Source organism: Carcharhinus amblyrhynchos, chromosome 16, assembly GCF_965287045.1.
Source record: "Carcharhinus amblyrhynchos chromosome 16, sCarAmb.v2.hapA, whole genome shotgun sequence".
Classification (NCBI taxonomy): domain Eukaryota; kingdom Metazoa; phylum Chordata; class Chondrichthyes; order Carcharhiniformes; family Carcharhinidae; genus Carcharhinus; species Carcharhinus amblyrhynchos.
This window is the reverse complement of record NC_137339.1, coordinates 488,001-515,501: the sequence shown is the minus strand read 5'-3', so window position 1 is coordinate 515,501 and position 27,501 is coordinate 488,001. Positions and strand designations below refer to the sequence as shown.

At 45.1% G+C, this 27,501-nt stretch overlaps 1 protein-coding gene across 2 annotated transcripts in view; it reads right to left on the bottom strand.

The window, feature by feature from the left end:
- Positions 1–27,501, bottom strand: part of LOC145353766 (short transient receptor potential channel 4-associated protein-like) — a 113,239-nt gene that overhangs the window by 25,720 nt on the left and 60,018 nt on the right. For both annotated transcript variants that reach the window (XM_080204540.1, XM_080204541.1), the window contains exons 9-11: positions 23,857–23,999; positions 13,197–13,325; positions 4,425–4,483 (exon numbers count right to left, since the gene is read on the bottom strand). In XM_080204540.1, coding sequence (XP_080060666.1) covers positions 4,425–4,483; positions 13,197–13,325; positions 23,857–23,999 — 331 coding nt within the window. The remainder of the gene's footprint in view (positions 1–4,424; positions 4,484–13,196; positions 13,326–23,856; positions 24,000–27,501) is intronic.

Here is a 27,501-nt window from a genome sequence, read left to right as displayed (position 1 = left end):
TCCGAACATAAGCCTCCTTTTTCTTTTTAACCAACGAATCAACTTTTTTAGTGCACCACGGTTCCCTAGCCCTACCAATTCCTCCTTGCCTGACAGGGACATACCTATCATGGACTCGCAGTAGCTGCTCCTTGAAAAAAACTCCACATTTCGGACGTTCCCAGTCCCTGTAATCTCCTAGTCCAACCTATGCTTCCTAATTCTCTCCTAATAGCCTCATAATTACCCTTCCCCCAGCTAAAACTACTGACCCGAGGTTCATGCCTATCCCTTTCCAAACTACTGACCCGAGGTTCATGCCTATCCCTTTCCAATCCTATCCCTTCTCTTCTCATCCTTTTACCTTTCACATATTTATAGAAGGCCTTGGGATTCTCCTTAATCTTACCCGCCAAGGTCTTCTCATGACCCCTTCTGGCTCTCCTAATTTCCCTTTTAAGCTCCTTTCTACAGTCCTTATACTCCTCAAGATCCTTAACATCTCCTAGTTCCCTGAACCTTTTGTACACCTTCCTTTTCCTCCTGACTAGGTTCACCACAGCCTTCGTGCACCACGGTTCCCGCGACCTACCAAAACCCCCTTGTCTCATTGGAACGTTGTCATGCAGAGCTCCAGACAAACATCCCTTGAATATCCGCCACCTTCCTTCGGTACTTTTCCCTAAGAACGCCTCCTTCCAGTTTATTTGTCCAAGTAACTTCCTGACTTCTTCGTATCTCCCCTTACTCCAGACAAACACCTTCCTAGCCTGCCTGATCCTATCTCGTTCCAATGCAATTGTGAAGGAGATAGAATTATGGTCACTATTCCCAAGATGCTCTCCTACCGAGAGATCCATCACCTGCCCTGGTTCATTCGCCAGTACCAGGTCAAGTACAGCCTCGCCCCTCGTAGGCTTATCCACATACTGTGTCAGGAAACCTTCCTGAACACATCTAACAAACTCCTCCCCATCCAAACCCCTTACCCTAGGGATATTCCAGTCGATGTTTGGGAAATTGAAGTCTCCCATCACGACAACTCTGTTATTACTACATCTCTCCAGAATCTGTTTCCCTATCTGCACCTCAACTTCCCTGTCACTATTGGGCGGCCTATAGAATACACCCAAAGTTTTCGACCCTATGCTGTTCCTAACTTCCACCCGCAGAGACTCTGTAGATAGTCCCTCCACGGCATCCTCCTTCTCTGCAGCCATGACACTGTCCCTGACCAACAGTGCCACTCCACCACCTCTTCTGCCACCCTCCCTGTCCTTCCTGAAGCATCTGAATCCTGGCACCTGAAATACCCAGTCCTGTCCCTGAGACATCCAAGTCTCCGTAATGGCCACCACATCACATTCCCAAGCAGCAATCCACGCCCGAAGCTCATCTACCTTATTCACTACACTCCTGGTGTTAAAATATATACACTTCAGCCCCTCAGTCTGGGCATTTCCCTTCTCCACCCCCTGTCTAACCTCCCTCTCATACTGCCTGCAGTCCTCCCCTACCTGGGAGCTAACCTCCTCCATCCCAGTCTCCCCATCACAATTCCCTCCCCCCATCCTTTCTAGTTTAAAGTCCCCCCGGTAGCCTTAGCCAGTCTTCCCACCAAGACACATCATGTGATGTGTGCTGGTGATTGGATCTAGTGCAAAAGGCTAATTAGAAAGTTGCTTGCTCAAGGGATTGTGCTTTAGCGTGTCACACTATTTCCACCACAAATTTTGGATTTAAAGTTCAAAGTTCAAACAGGTCATAGGAAGGTTGAGAAGAGCAATCAGAACTATTCAGTGGGGTAGTTCCTGGGAGATAAAGATAAAGCAGAGGACGTTGATAAAATAGTAGAAGAGGCAAGAGAAAAATAAATTTCACAATTTTCTTTTAAAGGTAGGCAATCGTTAACAAATTAAAACAGATGGCAACTGAAGTAAATAAGGAATAGCCCTGGAAATAATAAATTCACTGGTAGTTATTTTCCAAAGTTCTTTGGACTCTGGAATAGTTCCTATAGATTAGAGGGTAGTGAATGTAAGCCTGCTATTCAAAAAGAGGAGAAAGAAAACAGGGAACTATAGCCTAGTGAGCCTAACGTCAGTACTGGGGAAGTTGCTAGAGTCTATTATCAAGGATTTCATAACTTGACATTTGGAAGGCAGTGGTATAATCAAAGTCAGCATGGGTTTACAAAAGGGAAATCTATTGGCATTCTTTGAGGATGCAACTAGTAGGGTTGACTGAGGAAAACCAGTGAATGTGGGTTTTTTAGATTCTTTTGACAAGGTTTTGTATAACTGACTACTATGAAAATTTAAAGCACATGAGATCGCAGGTAATGTCTGGAGATGGATAGAAATCTGGTTAACAGATTGGAAACAGTTGGCATAAATGGGTCTCTTAATTGGCAGTTATCTCTGAAGGCGAAAAGGCAGGTTAATAGGGTGGTGAAAAAGGCAAATGGCACGCTCGCCTTTATCAACTGGGGTCATGGAGCTGTATAGAACTTTGGTGGGGCCACAGCTGGAATAGTGCGCGCAGTTTTGGTCATGTTATGAAAAGATATGATCACACTGGAAGGGGTGCAGGGGAGATTAACCAGGATATTGCCTGGAATGGAACATTTAAAATTGTATGGAGGGGTTGGATAGGCTTGGCTTGTTTTTTCTGGAGTAGAGAAGACTGAGGGGGCGGCCTGATTGAGGTGTTCAAAATTATGAGCGGCATAGATGGAGTCAATAGGGAGCAGCTGTCCCCCTTAGTTGAAGGATTAGTGAGAGGTTTACGAGGAATTTGAGGAAGAATTTTTTTTTTTTAAACCCAGAGCGTGGTGGGGGGCAGTATTGTGCTGCCCAGGAGGATGGAGGAGGAGTGGGATGCCTCTCATCCTTTTAAAAGTACTTGGATGAGCAGTTGGCACACCATAACATTCAAGGCTATGGGCCAAGTGCTGGCAAGTGGGATTAGGTAGACAGGTCAGGGCCTTTCATGTGTTGGTGCAGACTTGATGGGCCAAAGAGCCTCTTCTGCACTGTAGTATTGAGATTCTGTGACCCCCAACTGTTCACATTAATAATGATTTGGAAAAGGGAACCAAAAGGTACCTGCAAATTTGGAGATAATACATTCAGTTCTCTTTTCCAAATCATTAATATATCATGTGAACAGTTGGGGTCCTAGCACAGATCCCTGCGGAACTCCAACAGTCACTGCATGCCAATCAGAAAAAAAATTATGCTTCCATTTTCCTTTCTATCTGCTAACAAGCTTTCTTTCCATCTCAAAACATAACTTGCAATCCTATGCGCTTTAACTTTACAGCTTTAGTAGACTGTTATGAGACCTTGTCGAAAGCACTCAGCCTAAATAAACCACACCCACTGGTTCTCCTTGGTCAACTCTACTAGCTACTTACTCAGCAGTGGCATCAAGCATGGACTTCCCTTTTGTAAAAATTGGTCAGCACTGCTGCTTCAGAGCTCCAGTAACTCAGGTTCGATTCCTGGCTTGGGTCACTACTTGTGTGAAATTTGTATGTTCTCCCCATGTCTGCATGGGTTTCATTCAGGTGCTCCAATTTCCTCCCACAGGCAAAAGATGAGTGGGTTGGTTAGCCATGCTAATTTGCCCATAGTATCCCTGGATGTGTAGGTTAGAGAGAATTAGCAGGATAAATGTGTAGGGTTGTGGGAGGTGGGATTGTTGTCAGTGCAGACTTGATGGGCCAAATAGCTTCCTTTTGCACTGTAGCGTTTTTATGATTTTAAATCCATGCTGATTGTCTGATTATCCCACTGCCTTCCAAATGCCAAGTTATGAAATCCCTGATAATAGACTCTAGCAACTTCCCCAATAACAACTGTAGGCTCACTGGTCTATAGTTCCCTGTTTTCTCTCTACCTCCCTCTTTGAATAGTGGGTTCACATTAGTTATCCTCCAATTTGTAGGAACCAGTCCAGAGTCCAAAAGAATTTTGGAAAATAACCACCAATGGATGTATTATTTCCAGGGCCACTTCCTTAAGTAATCTGGGATGAAGATTATCAGGACCTGGAGATTTATTCACCTTCAATCTGAATTTCCACAAAACCATTTCTCTACTAATGCTGATTGCCTTAGCTCCTCATTGAAACATGTTCCTCTCAGCACTTCTGGCACATTGCTTCAGTCTTCACAAAGGAAGACACGAATAAAGAACAAATTTAATTCCTCAGCATTCTCTCTCTCTCCCTTCCTCCACCCCACCCCCCCCCCCCGCCCCGCCGCCACCGTTACAAATTCTCCCGGTTCTGTAAGGGGCCTTCATTCATTTTTGTCAATCTTTTTCTCTTGACATTTTCAAAGCAAACAAATTTTTAGAAGTTTAGACACTGTAATGACCCTGCTAAGTGATTATAGGCACCGTTATACAGTGATACTGAAAATGCCCCCGAATACTCACTCATGGTGATCACTGAAGCTCTGAAGTAACCTCAGGAATTGGATTTTCAGAGAAATCTCCTATAGAGGAATAGCAAAGGTTTTAGCGAGAAAGCCAGTTAACATAAGAACATAAGAAATAGGAGCAGGAGTAGGCCATCTAGCCCTTCGAGCCTGCCCCGCCATTCAATAAGATCATGGCTGATCTGAAGTGGCTCAGTTCAACTTTCCCGCTTTCTTCCCATAACCCTCAATTCCCTTGTCTGCCAAAAACCTATCTATCCGTGTCTTAAATATATTCAGCGAGGTAGCCTCCACCACTTCAACAGGCAGCGAATTCCAGAGATTCACCACCCTTTCAGTGAAGAAGTTCCTCCTCAACTCTGTTCTAAACTACTCCCCCCTTATCTGAGGCTGTGCCCTCTAGTCCTGCTGTCCTTTGAGTGGGAAGAATCTCTCTACCTCTACCCTATCCATCCCTCTCATTACCTTATACGTCTCTATAAGATCCCCCCTCATCCTTCTAAACTCCAATGTGTACAGACCCAGTCTATTTAAATCTCTCTTCACAGTCAAACCCCCTCATCTCTGGTATCAGCCTAGTGAACCTCCTCTGCGCTCCCTCCAAGGCCAAAATATCCTTGTGCAAGTGCGGCGACCAAAATTACACACACTACTCCAGCTGCGGCCTCACCAATGCCCTGTACAGTTGCAGCAAGACCTCCCTGCTTTTATATTCTATCCCCCTTGCTATAAAGGCCAGCATCCCGTTCGCCTTCTTGATCACCTGCTGCACCTGTAGACTGGATTTTTGCGACTCATGCACAAGGACCACCAGGTCCCTCTGCACTGTAGCATGCTGCAGCTTTTTGCCCTTTAAATAGTAATCCCTCCTACTATTATTCCTGCCAAAGTGGATAACTCTCACTTGCTAACATTGTACTCCATCTGCCCATCTCCATTTAAGCAAAAACAGTTGAAAGAATACAGAGGCTGTAACAATTATCTAATTAGGACCACGTGTGCCCAGGTTTTAAATACAATGCAGAGATGCGACAGTACAGCAGTCATGATGACTAGCAAGGGACACTTTTTGCAACTTGGAACGTCAATGCCTCAGTTTAAAATAACTGTTTGCTAAACAAGCAGAATTTTCAATTGGTTGGAGGCTTTCAGTCCTAAAATACTAATGAAGCCCCCACTATCATGGATATCAATCTTCAGACAAATCAAGTCACTCCACATGATACCAAAGGGTTAAGACACTGGATACAACAAAGTAGTGAAAGGGAGAAAGAAACTTCAAACAATTACAATCACTAGGGAAAGGGTATTGAGAAAGAAGAACTAAAAGCTGACAAGTCCCCAGGTCCTGATGGGTTTCATCTCAGGATCTGAAAGTAGTGACTGCAGAGATATAGTAGATGCAAATTCCCTAAATTCTGGGAAGGTCCTGTACATTGAAAAATAGAGAATGCTTTTCACAAGAGGAGGGAGACAAAGCAGAAAGCTAAAGGCCAGTTAGCTTAACAAATGTTATAGGGAAAATTTTGCCATGGAGGTAATAACAGGGCACTTAAATCTTAATGACATCAGGAAAAGTAATTTTTGTGAAAGGGAAATAGTGTTTGATGAATTTATTAGCGATCTTTGAGGAAGTAACAGCAATGTAGATGAAGAATCATCTGTGGATCTGGTGTACTTGATTTCTAGAACTCATTTGACAAGATGTCACATCAAAACATTGCTACACAAAATAAGAGTTTGTGGTGTAGGGGGTAGCATACTATTAGCATGGATGGAGGATTGGTTAGCTAACAGGAAGCAGGTTAAGGATAAATGGATGATTTCTGGATCAGCAAGATGAGTGGAGCACCATTTAGGTATCGATGCTGGGGCCTCAACTATTTGCAACAATATCAATGACCTGGATGAAGGGACCAATATATGGTAGCTAAGTTTGCTGATGACACTAAGATGAATAAGAAAGGAAGTTGAACAGCACATAAGGAAGCTGCAAAAGGGTAAAGCGAACAGGAAAAATTTGGCAAATGGCATATAATGCAAGAAAATGTGAACTCGTCCACTTTAGCAGGAAGAATAGAGAGGCCGTATACTATTGAGAGGGGGACTACAGAAACTAAATACAGAGATCGGAGCGTCCTGGTACATGAAACGCAAAAAGTTAGTATGCAGGTACAATAATGATAGGATGACAAACAGGATGCTGCCAATTATTGCAATGAGAATGGAATATAAAAGCAGGAGTGTTTTGCTACAATTGTACAGGGTGTTTGGCGAGACCACATCTAGAGGACTATCGTTTGGTCTCCTTATTTGAGGGACATAGTTGCATTAGAAGCAATTAGAGGGGTTCACTTGAATGATTTCTGGGACGAAGGGACTATCTTATGAAGAATGGCTGGACATGTTAGGCTTGTATCCATTGGAGTTTAGAAGAATGAGAAGTGAAGGATGTTTCTCCTTGCGAGAGAGACTAGAACTAAAGACAGTTTAAAATATAAAGGGTCCTGCCATTTAAACTTTCTTTTTCAGGGGGTCCCAGAGAGGGGCAGACAGATTCTTGACTAACAAGAGACACAAAGTTCACAAAGGAGTTCTGACAAAGTGCCATCCAGACTCAAAATGTTGGCTCTATTCTCTCCACAGATGCTGTAAGATCTGCCGAGATTTTCCAGCATTTCCTGTTTTTGTTCCAGATTCCAACATCCACCATATCTTGCTTCTATCATAAGAGGCAAAAGGTATTGTGTACAGGCAGGGATGTGGAATTACGGCCACAATCAGATCAACCATAATCTTACTGAATGGTAGAGTAGGCTCAAGAGGCCAAATAACCTACTCCCAATTTGTAAGTAATGTTATGGTTCAGGTTAGAAATTCCAAAGTGTTTATGTAACCTGCCTGACTCAAGTTTTACATCTTGAATTTGGCTAGGATAAGCATGCGATGTTTCACATAACATGTGATTCAAATGACCCACTAGGGAGCTTTTATCAAAGTTTATTTAAGAATATAGTTAACATGTATAATAAGAAAATTAGCAAGAACTTTTACAATTACAAACAATAAAATATATAACCCTTAAAAGATATCTAATGTGTCCCAATCAAACCAAAACCCATAAATTAAAAAAATTCAGTTTAACACAGCACAGATTTTTGCTCATGTGATAATGGAAATTTGAGTCTTTTGGTTGAAAACTGAATGAATCCAGAGAACTGCAAACATTTGGAAAACAAGCCAGCTTCCCAAAACACCAGAAACAATGGTCCATCCCCCAACAGCAAACTTTCACCCTTCAGGAAAACGAGTTTTCAGCTAACCAACAGACTTTTCAGAACAGGGAGAGGGGGGAAAAAACACTTCTTTTTAGCTTGCTGCCCCTTTTAAAACAAAACCAGAAATTCAAACCTGCAGCTCCAAACTGAACCTGAAAATGATAAATCAATCATCATTTGACCTGTCCAGGTTCTTTTCTCCTCCCAACAATGACAACGTAAGGCTGAGCATGAATTTAAAAAACTCAAGTACACTAACTTCACAGCAAGAACGCAAATTTATTAAAAATATTCTTTCATGGGATGTCAGCATCATTTGTTCCTTAATTAAGATGGTAAAGGTTAGCCACCTTCTTGAATTCAGTTTATAGAAACAGAGCATTACAGCACAGTACAGGCCCTTCGACCCTTACTGTTCTGCCGATCTATGCCCAATCCCAAGATCAAGCTATCCCCTCCATGTGCCTATCCAATAACTGCTTGAAACTTACTAAAGTGTCCGACTCCATTATCACAGCAGGCAGTCCATTCCATACCCCACCCCAACCACTGAGTAAAAGAATCTACCCCTAACATCCCTCCTATATCTCCCACCATGAACCTTATAGTTATGCCCCCAGTAACAGCTACATCCACCCGAGGAAATAGTCTCTGCATGTCCACTCTATCAATCCCTCTCATCTTATAAACCTCTATTAAGTCACCTCTCATCCTTCTCTGCTCCAAAGAGAAAAACCACAGCTCCCTCAACCTTTCCTCATAAGACCTACCCTCCAAACCAGGCAGCATCCTGGGGTAAATCTCCTCTGAACTCTCTCCAATGTTTCCGCATCCTTCTTAGTGAGGTGACCAGAGCTGAACACAATATTCCAAGTGTGGTCTCACTAACACCCAGTATAGTTACAGCATAACTCCATGGCTCTTCAAACTCAAACCCCCTGTTAATAAACGCTAACGCACTATAAACCTTCTTTATGGCTCTATCCACCCGAGTGGCAACCTTCAGAGATCTGTGGATCTGAACCCTAAGATCTCTTCCTCCACATTCCTTAAAACCCTGCTGTTGACCCTGTAATCTGCATTCAAGTTTGTCCTACCAAAATGAATCACCTCACACTTATCAGGGTTAAACTCCAATCTGCCACTTTTCAGCCCAACTCTGCATCCTATCAATGTCTCTTTGCAGCCTGCAAGAGCCCTCCAGCTCATCCACTACTCCACCAATCTTAGCATCGTCATCAAATTTACTAACCCACCCTTCAGCCCCCTCTTCCAAGTCATTGATAAAAATCACAAATAGCAGAGGACCCAGTACTGGCCCCTGTGGTACACCGCAGGTAACCGTACTCCAGTGTGAAAACTTTCCCTCCACCACCACCCCCTGCCTTCTATGATTTATGATGTGGAGATGCCGGCGTTGGACTGGGGTAAACAGTAAGAAGTCTGACAACACCAGGTTTAAGTCCAACCGATTTATTTGATAGTAAACTCAAGCTTGAGGTTCCCTGTACAGGGCACTGGTGAGGCCGCAGCTGGAGTACTGTGTGCAGTTTTGGTCGCCGCACTTACACAAGGATATTTTGGCCTTCGAGGGAGTGCAGAGGAGGTTTACTAGGCTGATACCGGAGTTGAGGGGGTTGAACTGTGAGGAGAGGCTGAATAAACTAGGCTTGTACTCGTTAGAGTTTAGAAGAATGAGGGGAGATCTCATTGAGACATATAAGATGATGAATGGGATGGATAGGATAGAGGTGGAGAGGCTCTTCCCGCTCAGAAAGGACAGTAGGACTAGAGGGCACAGCCTCAAGATGGGCAGGGGGGGCGCAGTTTAGAACAGAGTTGAGAAGGAACTTCTTCACTCAAAGGGTGGTGAATCTCTGGAATTCTCTGCCTGTTGAAGTGGTGGAGGCTGCCTTGCTAAATATATTTAAGACGCGGGTAGATAGGTTTTTGATAGGCAAGGGGATTAAGGGTTATGGGGAGAAGGCAGGAAAGTGGAACTGAACCACGACAGATCAGCCATGATCTTATTGAATGGCGGGGCAGGCTCGAAGGGCTGGATGGCCTACTCCTGCTCCTATTTCTTATGTTCTTATGTCAGGTGAATAGTGTGTTCTGGCCTCAGACAATACATATCACAGCACAGTTTAGAGATTACTGATTAGAATGCAAATCTTTACACCTAACCTGCTATTCAAGTCTTAAAGTGGCTAACAATGTGAGTGGAAGGAGCACTGAGCACTGGTTAAAGAGATGTGTATTGTCTCCAGACAGTACAGTGAGAGAGGTTTTGCAAACCCAGACAAGTCGTGGGGGTTACAGATAGTGCGACACGAACCCAAGATCCCTGTTGAGACCATCCTCATGTGTGCGGAACTTGGCTATCAGTCTCTGCTCAGTGACTCTGCGGTGTGTGTTGTGAAGGCCACCTTGGAGAATACTTACCCGGAGGTCGGAGGCTGAATGCCTGTGACCACTGAAGTGTTCGCCAACAGGAAGGGAACAGTCTTGCCTGGTGATTGTCGAGTGATGTTCATTCATCCGTTGTCATAGCATCTGCATGATCTCCCCAATGTACCATGCTTCGGGACATCCTTTCTTGCAACTTGTTAGGTAGACAATGTTGGCCGAGTTGCAAGAGTATGTACCGTGTACCTAGTGGATGGTATTCTCACGTGTGATGTCATCCATGTCGATGATCTGGCATGTCTTGGAGGTTGCTGTGGCAGGGTTGTGTGGTGTTGTGGTCACTGTTCTCCTGAAGGCTGGATAGTTTGCTGCAAACAATGGTCTGTTTGAGGTTGTGCGGTTGTCTGAAGGCAAGAAGTGGGGATGGCCCTGGCGAGATGTTCGTCTTCAATGATATGTTGAAGACTCTGGAGAAGGTGCCGTAGCTTCTCCGCTCCGGAGAAGTACAGGACGACGAAGGGTACTCTGTCCACTGTGTCCCGTGTTTGTCTTCTGAGGAGGTCGGTGTGGTTTTTCGCTGTGGCGCATCAAAACTGTCAATCGATGAGTCGAGCGCCATATCCTGTTCTTATGAAGGCATCTTTCAGTGTCTGTCACGATCCTCCTCATCTGAGCAAATTCTGTGTATACGGAGGGCTTGTCCATAGGGGATGGCTTCTTTAACATTTTTTAGGGTGGAAGCTGGAGAAGTGGAGCATTGTGAGGTTGTCTGTGGGCTTGCGGTACAGTGAGGTGCTGAAGTGACTGTCCTTGATGGAGATGTGTGTGTCCAAGAATGCAACTGATTCTAGAGAATAGTCCATGGTGAGTCTGATGGTGGGGTGGAACTTGTTGATATCATATAGTGGTTTGTGATTGTTCACCACGAGTCCAAAGGAGGAAAATGTCATCGATGTATCCAGTGTATAGCATCGGTTGAAGATCCTGTGCGGTGAAGGAGTTTTGTTCGAACTTGTGCATGAAGATGTTGGCATATTGAGGTGCAAATTTGGTCCCCATGGCCGTTCCATGTGTCTGGATGAAAAACTGGTTGTTGAAGGTGAAGACATTGTGGTCTAGGAATAATTGTATGATTTAGCCAGTTACCTATCCAATTGGCCAAATTTCCTTCTATCCCACACCTCATCTTCTTCATGAGCCTACCATGGGGAACCTTATCAAACATCTGACTAAAATCCATGTATATAACATCAACTGCTCTACCTTCATCCACACACTTAGTTACCTCCTCAAGGAATTCAATCAAATTTGAGGCACAAAACCGTGCTGACTATCCCAGATTTTACTGAGTCTTTCCAACTGGTCATAAATCCTACCTCTCAGGACGCTTTCCATTAACTTACCTTGTGCAGGTATACTCAATGCTTGATACACAATACATAAACATTGCAAATTTTGGTAAAATCCAAATTGCAACAGGATAAATTTACCTCATCATAATAAGCTACAACTCCAAGTTTGAACTATGCCAGATTTTGCATTGCTAGCTTTATATTTGGAGTCTGAACTATTTATAACAAACTGAACCAGCTCCCAGAATACATCTGAGCCAAATAGCAAAGGAAGTAAATTGTATAAAAGCAAAATATCATAGATTCAGGATATCTAAAATAAAAACAAATGTTGGCAATACACAGCAGGCCAGGCAGCATACGTGGAGAAAGAAAGAAAGTTAACATTAAAGATTGGTGAACTCTTGTCAGAACCGGGTTGAGTCTTTTGCTCGATTTGAACAGCTGGAGGTACGTGTTGCTTGATACCATCTGCCTTCTATCATTGGCATAGATAATGCCTAGCTTCATACTGGCACTGAAATGCACTAGTGATTGGCAGAACATATTTTGGACTTGATGGCAGCATCCTGTTAATGGACAGTATCGCTTGTGTTGTTATGCATTGTAACAGCATGCAATGGCTAATTTCACCTGTTCTTCATAGGCACCTTGAAGTAGATTTAATACTTTTCAGGGCTGAAACTAGCAATCTTGGGTCTATTCTTGAGTTTGAGAGATTATGTAACAAGCAATGGGACAGCCTTTATCCTGCTTTGATACACCCTATTTCAGCATCTAGCTTCCAGTGAGCAAATGGTTTGGGCCACATTTACAAGGTTGTCAATAAAGTGAATCTTAGTGTTTAGAAATATGGGAATTCTAACATGTATACTGACCACACCCAAACAGTCCATGCTTGTTAAACTCAGAACAGTGCCCAACATTAGATACAATAAGAACATAAGAAATAGGAGCAGGAGTAGGCCATCTAGCCCTTTGAGCCATCTGCCCTGCCATTCAATAAGATCATGGCTGATCTGAAGTGGATCAGTTCCACTTCAGAATTCTGATTGTTAATTACACTGTCAAACAATTTAAGATGCCAGTTGAGCGCTCAGTGCAGTTCACTTTGCATGCCAGAAGCCACATATATTCATAGCTAGGGCTCTGTCCTTCACAGGCAGAAGGAACGCATGCAGACTTTGCACCTCCAACTAAATGGTAGCTTAGGGAACAGTCATCCCTGGTTCATTCTCAAGGACAAGACTGCCCCTTCAGAGTCAACCTGCTTGGATTTGAACAAAGCTGCTCCATTTTGCATTCTCCATGGTAGCACCTCCACCAGAATCCACTTGCCAACCAATCAGCACTCCCTTCTCCTGAAGAATATTGTGGATGCCCAGTTAATTTGGTAATTACTCGCAAGATAGCCTGTTGAGTGCAAGATGACAAGCTTAGATAGCATGTCTCCAAGTTCAGTATGACCAAATGACTATATCCAATTAGCTCACTGTTTCACAAGTTTCAGCACAGCACATCCCTGGATCTGTCCCTGTGAACTCACTGCTCAGTGGTCATTAGGGCAAGTGATTAGGCACAGAACAATCCAATACACCCAGTACGTTTCAGGAATGTTACCAGAGCACAATGTTAATGACAAGAGCAATTAATGACACAGAATGGCAATTTGCAAGTGATGATACATTAAGTCCTGCAATCAGCCACTTGTGCCAGTGAATTCAAACTCACCGGACTGCAGTCACAGATTTGGTTCTGTCCATGCAACACGTGATTAGTAGAATGTTTCCTCCATATCAGTTTGTCAAACAGATTATTCAGTCCAGGAATAAGTCGAAATTCTGCCAACATCTTGTGAACCTGAAAGAACCAGCATAGAAATCATTTACAAAGAACAGTATAGTGTAAGAACAGGCTCTTTGGCCCTCCAAGCCCATGTCAATCATGTGGCCCTAATTAAACCTAAAAAACCTTCTGCCCTTACTCAGGCCCTATACCTCTATTCTCTCCATATTCATATACTCATCCAGATGCCTCTTAAATGTTGCTAATGTGCTTGCTTCTGCCTCTGGCAGCACATTCCAGGCACCCATCACTCAGCATTAAAAATCTCTCCCACACATCTCCCTTAAACTGTCCCCCTCTCACCTTGAGCTACACCCCCTTAGAATTGGGAACAAGCCTCAAACTATCCATTTTGTCTAAGCCTCAATTTTGTAGGCCTCTATCAGGTCTTCCCTGAGCCTCCGCCTTTCCAGTGAAAACAATCCTAGTTTATTTCAACTCTCCTCATAAGCGACACCCTCGTGAGCAGGCACAACATTCTGATGAACCTTCTTTGCACTCTCTCCAAAGCCTCTACATCTTTCTGGTAGCGTGGTGACCAGAACTGTACGCAGTACTTGAAACGGGGCCTAACCAAGGCTTTATATAGCAACAACACGAGTTGCCAACTCTTGTACTCAATGCCTCAGACGAAGGCAAGCATGCCATATGCTGCCTTAAGCACCCGGGCCATCTGTGTTGGCACTTTTAAGAACATAAGAACATAAGAAATAGGAGCAGGAGTAGGCCATCTAGCCCTTCGAGCCTGCCCCGCCATTCAATAAGATCATGGCTGATCTGTCCTGTCTCAGTTACACATTCCCACCCTCTCCCCATAACCCTTAATCCCCTCGTTTATCAAAAGCCCATCAACCCGCGTCTTAAAAATATTTAGCGAGGCAGCCTCCACCACCTCAACGGGCAGAGAATTCCAGAGATTCACCACCCTTTGAGTGAAGAAGTTCCTCCTCAACTCCGTTCTAAACCGCCCCCCCCCTTATCTTGAGGCTGTGCCCCCTACTCCTACTGTCCTTTCTGAGCAGGAAGAGTCTCTCCACCTCTATCCTGTCCATCCCATTCATCATCTTATACGTCTCAATGAGATCTCCCCTCATTCTTCTAAACTCTAACGAGTACAAGCCTAGTTTATTCAGCCTCTCCTCATAGCTCAACCCCCTCAACTCCGGCATCAGCCTAGTAAACTTCCTCTGCACTCCCTCCAAGGCCAAAATATCCTTGCGTAAGTGCGGCGACCAAAACTGCACACAGTACTCCAGCTGCGGCCTCACCAGTGCCCTATACAACTGCAGCAAGACCTCTTTACTTTTATATTCAATCCCCCTCGCTATGAAGGCCAGCATCCCATTCGCCTTCCTGACCACCTGCAGGCTGGGTTTTTGCGACTCATGCACAAGGGCCCCGAGGTCCCTCTGCACCGTCGCATGCTGCAGTTTTTCGCCACGTGAGTAATAGTCCTTCCTACCATTATTCCTACCAAAGTGGACCACCTCGTACTTGCCAACATTAAATTCCATTTGCCAGTTCCTGGCCCATTCGCCCAGCCTATCTAGATCCTTCTGCAGACTCTCCACACGCTCCGCGCAATTTGCTGTTCCACCAATCTTGGTGTCACCAGCAAATTTCAACACCATACACTCGGTTCCCTCCTCCGGATCATCTATATAAATGGTAAATAGCTGAGGCCCCAGCACCGACCCCTGGGGCACTCCACTAGTCACCAACCACCAATCCGAATAGCACCCATTGACCCCCACTCTCTGCCTCCTATTTGACAGCCAATCCTCTATCCACGCTAACACATACATGCACATATGCTCACATATATACACATGCATACAGACACACATGCATTCATGCACGCACACAAATACACACCACATATACATGCTTACAACACACATTACATGCACACATACACACAAATATACATAGGTAGAATCACACATACTCTATCATACACACAGTCAATAACACACCACACAAGCGCATGCATACCCACAAGCACACACATACACACACCCACACATGCATACACAAGAATTCAATCTCAGTTAATGAACTGGACGGGAAGATTCCAGAATGGAACCCTGCCTCAAAAGGTCGTTACTTTTACTTTTTTTTGATTCTTTAAAATGACCCCTGTTTTCCTGACACCTTCCCCTTAGAAAGGAAGAAATCTTCAGAACCATGCAGATGCCTTCACACTGGTGTTACACCCACTTTATACAAACTTAACATCACTAATATCAAACCATCTAACTTATTCTATTATACAAGGAAACAAAGAACAAAGAAAATTACAGCACAGGAACAGGCCCTTCGGCCCTCCAAGCCTGCACCGACCACACTGCCTGACTGAACTAAAACCCCCTATCCTTCTGGGGACCATATCCCTCTATTCCCATCCTATTCATGTACTTGTCCGGGCGCCCCTTAAAACTCACTCTTCGTAACCACTGCCACTACCTCCTCCGGCAACAAGTTCCAGGCACCCACTACTCTGTGTAAAAGACTGGTCTTGTACATCTTTAAACCTTGCCCCTCGCACCTTAAACTTGTGCCCCCTACTTTTAGAGAACTATGGACCTGTATGCACAGATCCCTACTTTAATGATACTAAGACTTCTGCCAGTTACAGTATAATTCACCCCAAACTTGATCCTCCAAAATGCATCACTTCGCATCTGTCCGGATTAAACTCCACCTACCATTTCTGTGCCCAAGTCTCCTATCTACACCCTGTTGTATCTTCTGACAATCCTTGGCACTAGCAGTAACTCCATTAATCTTGTGTCATCTGCAAACTTACTAATCAAACCTCCCACATTTTCCTCCAGATCATTTATATATACCACAAACAGAGGTACCGACACTGATCCCAGCACCACCAGCTACAGATCTCCGTTCTGAAAACATTGTTCAGAGTAGCGGGGGAGACAAAGAACAATACAGCACAGGAAACAGGCCCTTTGGCCCTCCAAGCCTGCGCCGCTCATTGGACCAATTAGACCATTTGTTTGTATCCCTCTATTCCCAGTCTGTTCATGTGACTATGATAAGTCAAATGATCCCAGTGTGTCCACCTCCACCACCACCACCCTGCTTGGCAGTGCATTCCAGGCACCCACCACCTTCTGTAAAATACGTCCCTCTGATATGAGTTAAACCTTGCCCCCTCTCACCTTGAACCTGTGACCCGTGTTTGTCACCTCTGACCTGGGAAAAAGCTTCCCACTGTTCACCCTATCCACGCCCCTCAATTTTATACACCTCTATTAGATCTCCCCTCATTTCCCGTCTTTCCAGAGAGAACAACCCCAGTTTACCCAATCTCGCCTCAGCTAAGACCCACCATACCTGGCAACATCCTGGTAAACCTTCTCTGCACTCTCTCCAACGCCTCCACGTCCTTCTGGTAGTGTGGCGACCAGAACTGGATGCAATACTCCAAATATGGCCTAACCAACGTTCTATACAGCTGTAATATCAGATGCCAATTTTTATACTATATACCTCGTCCTATAAAGACAAGCATGCCATATGCCTCCTTCACCACCTGTGCTGCCACCTTTAAAGATCTGTGGACTTGCACACCCAGGTCCCTCTACGTGTCCATACTTTTGATGGTTCTGTCATTTATTGTATAGCTCCCCGCTACATTAGTCCTACCAAAATGCATCACTTCGCATTTATTGGGATTAAATGCCATCTACCATTTCTCCAGCCTATATCCTGCTGTATTCTCCGACAATGGTCATCGCTACCTGCAAGTCCAGCCATCCTTGTGTCACCTGCAAACTTGCTGATCGCACCAATTACACCTTCTTACATATCACAAATAGCAGAGGTCCCAGCACACAGCCCTGCGGAACACCACTGGCCACAGACCTCCAGCTGGAAAAAGACCCTTCCACTGCTACCCTCTGTGGCCAAGCCAGTTCTCTGCCCATCTAACCACGTCTCCTTTTATCCCATGAGATTTAACCTTTTGCATCAATCTGCCATGAGGGACTTTGTCAAACGCTTTACTAAAATCCAAATAAATGACATCCACGGCTCTACCCTCGTCAACCATTTTTGTCACCTCCTCAAAATACTCCACCAATTTGTGAGGCATGACCTCCTTCTTACAAAACCATGCTGTCTGTCACTAATGAGATTATTCCGTTCTAAACGTGCATACGTCCTAACAATCCTCTCCAACAATTTCCCTGCCACGGATGTCAAGCTCACTGGCCTATAATTACCGGGTTATCCTTGCTACACTTCTTAAATAACGGTACCACATTCGCTATTCTCCAATCCTCAGGGACCTCACCTGTGTCCAATGAACAGACAAAGATTTCTGTCAGAGGCCCAGCAATTTCATCCCTCGTCTCCCTGAGCAGTCTAGGATAGATGCCATCAGGCCCTGGGGATTTGTCAGTTTTAATGTTCCCTAAAAAAACCTAACATTTCCTCCCTTGTAATGGAGATTTTCTCTAACGGGTCAACACCTCCCTCAGACACTCCCAGTCAACACGTCCCTCTCCTTTGTGAATACTGATGCAAAGTATTCATTTAGAACCTCCCCTACTTCCTTGGGCTCCAAGCATAATTCCCCTCCTCTGTACAATTTTTTTCCCTGACAACTCTTATTCCTAACGTATCAATAAAATGCCTTAATATTCTCCTTAATCCTGTCTGCCAAGAACATTTCATGACCCCTTTTTGCTCTGTTTCCATGACCAAGCCAGTTCTGTATCCATCTAGCCCAGCCCATTGAAATCCCATGTGATTTTAGTTTTTGAACCAAATGCTTCATTAATGTCCACAAACTACACCATTGTTCAAACAGACCATTGTTCACAGCAAACAACCCAGCCTTCAGGAGAACAGTGACCACAATACCACACAACCCTGCCACAGCAACCTCTGCAAGACATGCCGGATCATCGACACGGATACCATCATCACACGTGAGAATACCATCCACCAGGTACACGGTAATTACTCTTGCAACTCGGCCAACATTGTCTACCTGATACGTTGCAAGAAAGGATGTCCTGAAGCATGGTACACTGGGGAGACCATGCTGATGCTACGACAACAGATGAACGAACATCGCTCGACAATCACCAGGCAAGACTGTTCCCTTCCTGTCAGCAAACACTTCAGTGGTCACGGGCATTCAGCCTCTGACCTTCGGGTAAGCATTCTCCAAGGCGGCCTTCATGACACATGACAGCGCAAAGTCACCGAGCAGAGACTGATAGCCAAGTTCCGCACACGAGGACGGTCTCAACAGGGATCTTGGGTTCATGTCGCACTATCTGTAACCCCCGTGACTTGCCTGGGTTTGCAAAACCTCACTTACCTGTAATGTCTGGAGACAATACACATCTCTTTAACCTGTGATTAGTGCTCCTTCCACTCACATTGTTAGCCACTTTAAGACTTGAACAGCAGGTTGGGTGTAAAGATTCACATAAGAACATAAGAAATAGGAGCAGGAGTAGGCCATCCAGCCCTTCGAGCCTGCCCCGCCATTCAATAAGATCATGGCTGATCTGTCGCTGCTCAGTTCCACTTTCCCGCCCTCTCCCCATAACCCTTAATCCCCTCTCCTATCAAAAACCCATCAACCCGCGTCTTAAAAATATTTAGCGAGGCAGCCTCCACCACTTCAACGGGCAGAGAATTCCAGAGATTCACCACCCTTTGAGTGAAGAAGTTCCTCCTCAACTCCGTTCTAAACTGCCCCCCTTTTATCTTGAGACTGTGCCCCCTAGTCCTATTGTCTTTTTTGAGCGGGAAGAGTCTTTCCACCTCTATCCTATCCATCCCATTCATCATCTTATACGTCTCAATGAGATCTCCTCTCATTCTTCTAAACTCTAACGAGTACAAGCCCAGTTTATTCAGCCTCTCCTCATAGCTCAACCCCCTCAACTCTGGTATCAGCCTAGTAAACCTCCTCTGCACTCCCTCCAAGGCCAAAATATCTTTGCGCAGGTGCGGCGCCCAAAAATGCACACAGTACTCCAGTTGCGGCCTCACCAATGCCCTATACAGCTGCAGCAAGACCTCCCTACTTTTAATTTCAATCCCCTTCGCTATGAAGGCCAGCATCCCATTCGCCTTCCTGACCACCTGCTGCACCTGCAAGCTGGGTTTTTGCGACTCAAGCACAAGGACCCCGAGGTCCCTCTGCACCGTCGCCTGCTGCAGTTTTTCGCCCCGTAAGTAATAGTCCTTCCTACCATTCTTCCTACCAAAGTGGACCACCTCACACTTGCCAACATTAAATTCCATTTGCCATTTCCTGGCCCATTCGCCCAGCCTATCTAGATCCTTCTGTAGACTCTCCACACCCTCCGCACAATTTGCCGTTCCCCCAATCTTGGGGTCATCAGCAAATTTCGACACCCTACACTCGGTTCCCTCCTCCAGATCATCTATATAAATGGTAAAAAGCTGAGGCCCCAGCACCGACCCCTGGGGCACTCCACTAGTCACCATCCGCCAATCCGAATACCACCCGTTGACCCCCACTCTCTGCCTCCTATTTGACAACCAATCCTCTATCCACGCTAACACCCTACCCCCAACTCCACGTCCCTCGACCTTCTGCAATAACCTCTTGTGAGGCACTTTGTCAAACGCCTTCTGAAAATCTAGAAAGACCACATCCACCGGCTCTCCTCTATCGACCGCCCTAGACACATCCTCATAGAACTCCAGTAAATTTGTCAGACACGACTTCCCTTTAATGAAACCGTGCTGCGTCTGCTCTATCAAGCAATTCCTTTCAAGATACCTCGCAATTTCCTCCTTAATGACAGATTCTAACATTTTACCTACCACAGACGTTAAACTAACCGGCCTATAATTCCCTGCCTTTTGCCTGGCACCCTTCTTAAACAATGGCGTAACATTAGCCGTTTTCCAATCATCCGGCACTTCCCCGGAATCCAGCGACGTTTGGAAAATAACCACCAAGGCATCCACTATAACCTCCGCCATTTCTTTCAGAACCCTCGGATGCATTCCATCCGGTCCTGGGGACTTGTCCACAATCAGCCCCTCCAGTCTGTCGAGCACCACCTTTCTAGTAACAGTAATGTCATTAAGACCCTCCAGTCCTACCACCTTTCCATCGCTAACACCCGGCAAATTATTCACATCCTCCTCCGTGAAGACAGAAACAAAAAAGTTATTCAATACCTTAGCCATATCCCCATCTCCTACCACTAGGTCCCCTTTCTCATCCTCTAAAGGACCAACATTCACCCTAGCCAGCCTCTTCCTTTTTATATATTTATAAAAACTCTTGCTATCCTTTTTTATATTAAGCGCTAGCCCAGCTTCATAGTTTCTCCTACCCTTCCTTATCAACTTCTTTGTCAATCTTTGTTGACATTTAAACCTCTCCCAATCCTCTTCTCGCCCACTACTCTTAGCTACTCTAAATTCCTCCGCTTTTAGTTTAACACTTTCCTTCACCTCCTTCGTTATCCACGGCTTATTACCTCTCCTCCTACGGTCCTTTTTGACCATCGGAATAAATTTCCGTTGAGCACCAAGAAAGATCTCCTTAAAGATCCTCCACTGCTCCTCAACAGACCCTCCCTCCAACGCGCTCTCCCAGTCCACATTCGCCAATTCTTCTCTCATCCTACCGTATTCCCCTCTATTCAAACAAAGGACGCGTGTCCGGGAACCCACTTTCTCCTCCTCCATCTGCACCAGAAACTCCACCATACAATGATCACTCTCCCCAAGAGGATCCTTCACCACAAGGTCCCTAATTCTACCCGCCTCATTACATAGCACCAGATCCAAGATAGCTCGCTCCCTCGTCGGCTCCAACACACACTGTTCGAGGAAACTATCCCGGCAGCATTCCAAGAACTCCTCCTCGAGCCCACCGTGTCCAACATGGGTCGACCAATCAATATGTAGATTGAAATCCCCCATAACTACGGTCTTCCCATTCCTGCACGCCGCACTTATTTGCGCGTTAACAGCCCGCCCCATCTCCAGATCATTATTCGGGGGCCTATAGACAACACCCACCAGAGTCTTCCTCCCTTTGCTGTTCCTAATCTCCACCCACAACGATTCCACCCTCTGCTCCTTGGCTCCAATATCATCCCTTGCTACCACCGTGATGCTATCCTTAATCAGCAGAGCTACGCACCCCCCCCCCCCTTTTCCCTCCTGCCTATCCTTCCTAAACACTTGATAGCCCTGTACATTCAGCTCCCAGTCCCTGTCACCCTGCAACCACGTCTCTGTAACGGCCACCAGATCGTATCCATTTGTGTCGATCTGCGCCATCAGCTCATCCACTTTATTCTGAATGCTTCGTGCATTCAGATAAAGTGCTTTCATCCCAGCCTTCACCTGGACCCTATTTGCCGCAACGCCACCAACTATACTCACGCCCCCTACTCCCTCTATTATTGGGACATCCTCGGCCTCTTCCCTTACATGTACACTCTCCTTAACTTTAGACCTCGTAAGGTCACCTACCCTCGCACCCTCCCCCCCCCAATTAGTTTAAAGCCCTGTCTACAGTCCTCTTTACATTCACATTCTAATCAGTAATCTGTAAACTGTCTGTGCTTTATATGCTCTGTCTGAGGCCAGAACTCTCCATTCACCTGACAAAGGGGTAACCTCGAAAGCTAGTGAGTTTACTATCAAATAAATCGGTTGGACTTAAACCTGGTGTTGTCAGGCTTTTTACTGCACAAACTACACCCACAGTCCTCCTCAATTTCCTTTGTCGCTTTAAAAAACTCAATCACGTTGGTGAGACATGACCGTCCCCTTACAAAACCAAGCTGCCTGTCACTAACAAGCCCATTTTCCTCCAAATGTGCAAATATCCTATCCCTCAGTATTTTCTTCATTACAGGCGTCAGGCTCACCAGCCTACAATTTCCTGGATTATCACGGGAACAACATTGGGTATTTTCCAATCCTCTGGAACATCACCTGTTGTGATGTGGGTATGCCGGCGTTGGACTGGCCGTTGGCGTAAACACAGTAGAGCTCTCCATTCACCTGACGAAGAGGGTGTCCCCTCGAAAGCTAGTGAGAATATTATCAAATAAATAGGTTGGACTAAAACCTGGTGTTGTCAGACTTTTTACTGACATCACCTGTTGTCAGAGGATGTGAAGATATCTTAAAGCCCCAGGTATTTCTTAGCTGGGGCCTCCTGTAGTAATCTGGGATAGATCCCATCTGGTCCCAGAGACTAGCATACCTTAGTGGAACATGAAAAATAAACTTGGACTCCCACTCAACTGTCATCTAACCATAGGTGCCAAAAAATACTTCCATGGGCAGAGCCCAGAAAAGATCAATCTGACCCAAGGTCCAATTTTGGAATAGCTACATGGAATTGGGGTAGGTAGAGTGATGTGGGGGCTTATGGAACTGGCTCTAGGAGCCAACCTTGAGAGGCACACTGGAGGGTCAGAGTCACTAGAATTAGTAGTAATTTTTATAGCTTAAATTCTGCTGAGCTCACACCAAGCTAGATTGGTAAGTCACGGATCTATCAGCTGGTTAAAGTAGTACATGCTCCAACTGAACACATTACAGTTCAGTGGCACAATTTGCATAATTTTCTTGAGCACAGAATTGTTACAGTGCAAGGTGTGATCATTTGGCCCACCCTGTTTGCACTGACTCTCAAAATGAGCATCATGCCTCAGTACCATTTCCTCTGCCTTTTTCCTGTAGCCTGTATGTTGTTACTATTGTAATGAGTCTATGAGCCAACTGTCCTCCACCCACCTCACTGGGCCAATCCCAACCTTGCCAGGATTGATCATTGTCAAGTTTCTGTCCTCCAAGCTATACAATTCTGTGTGAAATACAGCAGAAAGTAGTAGCTGCAAGAACATCCAGTGTTATCAGGGAGTTTCACGATTTTGACTGAGCAGTGAAGGAATGGTGCGAGGCTTGCCGATGGTGCTGTTTCCATGTACCTACTGTCCTTGCCCTTCTAGGTAGTAGAAATAAAGTGTTTGGAAGGTGATATTGAAGGAGTCTTGAGTTACTGTAGTGCATCTTGTAGGTGGTACAAATTGCTGCCAATGTGCTTTGGTAGTGGAGGGAATGACTGTTTAATGTGGTGGATGGGGTACCAAACAGGCAGCTTTGTTGTGGATAATGTTGAGATTCTCAAGTATTGTTGGAGGCAAATGTCCAGCATTTCATCACATACTTGACTTGCACCTTGTAGATGGTAGACAGGCTTTGGGGAGTCAAGAGTTATTCTCCACAGAATTCCTAACCTCTGACCTGCTCTTGTAGCCACAATATTTATATGGCTGGTCCAGTTAAATTTCTGGTTAATGGTTACTACTGGCATGCTGGTAGTGAGAATTCAACAATAGTAATGTTATTGGTGGAGATGGTTTGACTCTCTCCTGTTTGAGATAGTCATCACCTGGCACCATACAACAAGAATGTTACTGCTCTCAGAGGGAAAGACTCAAGGAGACAAAGATCACAATTCTGCCAACCGAGTCTGGTCACCAACCTGGTTCCGTTGCCTTCCCATTAGAAGTACACACAACACGTACAGAACTTCCACTTTATACATGATCTCATGCATGATTTTCATGGACTGTGGGAGCCGACTCCTCAGCTGGCTGGCGGCTAGTACACTCTCATCTGCAGACTCTGAATGCAGAAAGGAAAGAAGTTTAGACATAAACTTAGTCTACATTTCTTTCGGCTCCTCCAAAGTTCTAAATGCTGTCTTATCTCTCCTCCCTATATCCCTGAGCACGTCCAAACTCTCCCATCTCAAAACAAGGATACTTCTTCCTTCAATGTGTATGTTGCTCTCCAAAAAACCCAAAGATTGGCATCATCAGGCCACATTACGTGACTGACCTAGTCTACACTCTGTGCAATTTGCCTTGACCATTCATCTAGGTTTTTCAACATAATTGTAATCTACTTCGGTAGTTAACTTGATTAACTAACGAAGCCTTCTCAGTATGCACAGAAAGAGACCATTTGGTCTATCACATTTTGAAAGAGTAGACCAATTTACTAACAATACTCTGGATGTACCTACACCACATGCAGCAATTAAGTGGCTCACTACAACCTCTTTAACGGCTATTATGTGTGGGAATAAATGCTGCTCGACAGTGATGCTGGACACCCATGAACACATTTTTAAAAAGCCATTTTCTCACCCCTAATCCTGCAAATTAATTACCTTTTTAAAAAATAAAATCAGATGGAATCTAATTGACCCACATTTTTAGGCAGCACATACTAGATAACCATCACTCTTCAAGTTACATCTCCCCCAAGATCTTTTGCCAACATTTTAAATCTCCAACATTTGGTCAAGCAAAGTTTCTCCCTCCTCATTTTGAAATTTTCCTATTTTTAAGTGTCAGTCATGGTTCAATTGGTAACATTCATCTCTGAATCAAAGTTTTGAGTTCAAATTCCAGTCTAAAGATGTGCAGAGTATATGGATTGGCCACAATAAATTGCCCTTGGTGTCCAAAGATATATAGGTTAAGTAGATTAGCGAGGGTAAATCTGTAGGTTTACAGGGATGGGTCTGGACAAGATGCACTTTTGAAAAATTGATGCAGACTTGATGGGCTGAATGGCCTCCTTCTGCCTGTAGGGGTTTTATGATTCCAAAGGTGCCATCTGTTAGATGACACCAAGACCTATTCTGCCCTCAGGTGAACGTAAAAATCCCATGGTATTATTCTGAAGAACAGTAGGGGCATTACTCCTGATACTTTGGCCAACATTTATACCTCAATCAGCAAAAGCAGTTATTTGGTCAGTATTACATTGCCGTTATGGAAGCTTGCTGTGTGCAAACTTGTTGCCATGCATTGTTTCCTGGAGCAAGCTGAGTGGAGGACCAATTTGTGACTGGTGCAGTAAGGTAAGCAATTGAGTACATTTTTATTTTTTCGCGAATTTTTTTCTTTTTGCGAGGAGTACAACTGTAAAGCGGAAGTGAGCTGCGGGGTGAGCTGGGAAGGGTTTTTGTAGTATAAGTAAGCTACTCACCTGCAAATCCCCCTCATTGTTCCCTGGAGCAAGCTGAATGGAGGAGCGATTTGTGAGTGCAAGGTATAAAAGGAAGATCACTCTATACAGTGGGCAGCGGAGTGAGGGGGAATAGAGTGAAGGCTGAAAGGGCTTTGGTGAAAAAAAGGCAGAGGCAGGTCAGGTTGTGTTTTTGGTTCTTCCAAAGCTATAAAGGAAGGGGTAAGTATGAGCGAGAGGCCAGATTGTTGCTTTCAGTGTTGGATGTGGGAGTTCCTGGAGATGCCTCGCCTCCCGGAAGTCCATATCTATTCCAGGTGCATGGAACTGCAACTCCTGAGGGGCTGTGTTAGGGAACTGGAGCTGCAACTCCCGAGGGGCTGTGTTAGGGAACTGGAGCTGCAGCTCGATAACCTTAGATTAGTCAGGGAGAATGAGAAATTAATAGAGAACAGTTATAGGCAAGTAGTCACACTAGGGCCTTGGGATGAAGACACTTGGGTCACAGTTAGGAAGGGTGAAAGTCAGAAGAATGGCGTACCAGAGAGGCTGTCTCCCATAACAGTAAGGGCTGGGTGACAGATGGAAGAGGGGAGGGGAGTGAACAGTCAGTGGAGGGATCCCCTGTGGTTGTCCCCCTCCAAAATAGGTATACCATTTTGGATACTGCGGAAGGGGAAGACCTCCGGGGTAAGCCACAGTGACCAGATCACTGGCACGGAGTCAGGCTCTGTGGCCCAGAAGGGAAAGATGGGGATTAGAAAAGCAGTAGTGGTGGGGTATGCGATGGTTAGAGGCACAGATAGGCAGTTCTGTGAGCGCGAACGAGACTCCAGGATGGTAGTCTGCCTCCCTGGTGCTGGGGTACTGAATGTCTGAGCGGATAAGCAGCATATTAAAAAGGGAAGGTAATCAAACAGATGTCATTGTACACATTGGTGAAAATGACGTAGGTAGAAAGAGCAGGGGGATCCTACAAGAGCAATTCAGGGAGATGGGTGCTAGGCTAATTAGGGCCTTGAGGGTAACAATCTCTGGACTGCTCCCAGTGCCTAGTGCTAGTGAGGCTAGGAATAGGGAGATTGTACAATTGAATGCATGGCTAAAGGACTGGTGCAGGAGGGAGGGCTTCAAATTCGTGGATCACTGGGAACTCTTCAAGAGAGGATGGCACCTGTACAAGGACAGGTTACACCTAAACTGGAAGGGCATGAACATCCTGGCTGGGAGTTTTGCTAGTGTGGTTCAGGAGGGTTTAAACTAGTGTGGCAGAGAGGTGGGGATCAAAATAGTGGGTCAGTAAGCTCAGAGGCTGGGGACGAGCTGAGGGCCAGGACAAGGTTAGCTAAGAAAAGCATTCTGGACGATGATGACCTAAGTGGGCCTGGAGTGCATCTGCTTCAATGCAAGGAGCGTTAACAGGCAAGGCAGATGAACTTAGTGCCTTAAATGCTTACGTGGAATTTGGATGTGGTTGTGGTGACGGAGACTTAGTTGGGGGTCTGGACGGGGAGGAATTTGTAAAATGAGTACAGGAAGGTTCTTTGGAACAATATGTAGATAGCCCAACTAGAGAGAGGGGGCTATACTAGACCGAGTACTGGAAATGAGCTCGGTCAGGTTGTCAAAGTTTCAGTAGGGGAACATGTGGCAAATAGTAACCACAATTCTGTTAACTTTAGAATAGTAACGGAAAAGGATGAGTGTTGTCCTACAGGTAGGGTGCTGAATAACTATAGCTGGATTAGGCAGGAATTGGAGGCCGTTGATTGGGAGAGGCTGTTCAAGGGTAAGTCCACATATGGAAATGTGGGAGTTTAAGGAGCCATTAATGGGGCTGCAGGACAGGCATGTGCCTGTAAAAACGGAAGGATAGGAAAGGTAGGATTTGAGAGCCGTGGATAACCAGGGAAATTGAGGATCTGATCAAAAAGAAAAGAGGCATACGTTAGGTCCAGGCAGCTAAAAACAGATGGAGCACTGGAGGAATACAGAGAAAGGAGGAAAGAACTCAAAACAGGGAGTTAGAAGGGCAAAAAGAGGTCATGAAATGTTCTTGCCAGACAGGATTAAGGAGAATCCTAAGGCATTTTAATCATACGTTAGGAACAAAAGTTGTCAGGGAAAAAAAGAAAATCCAGACCTC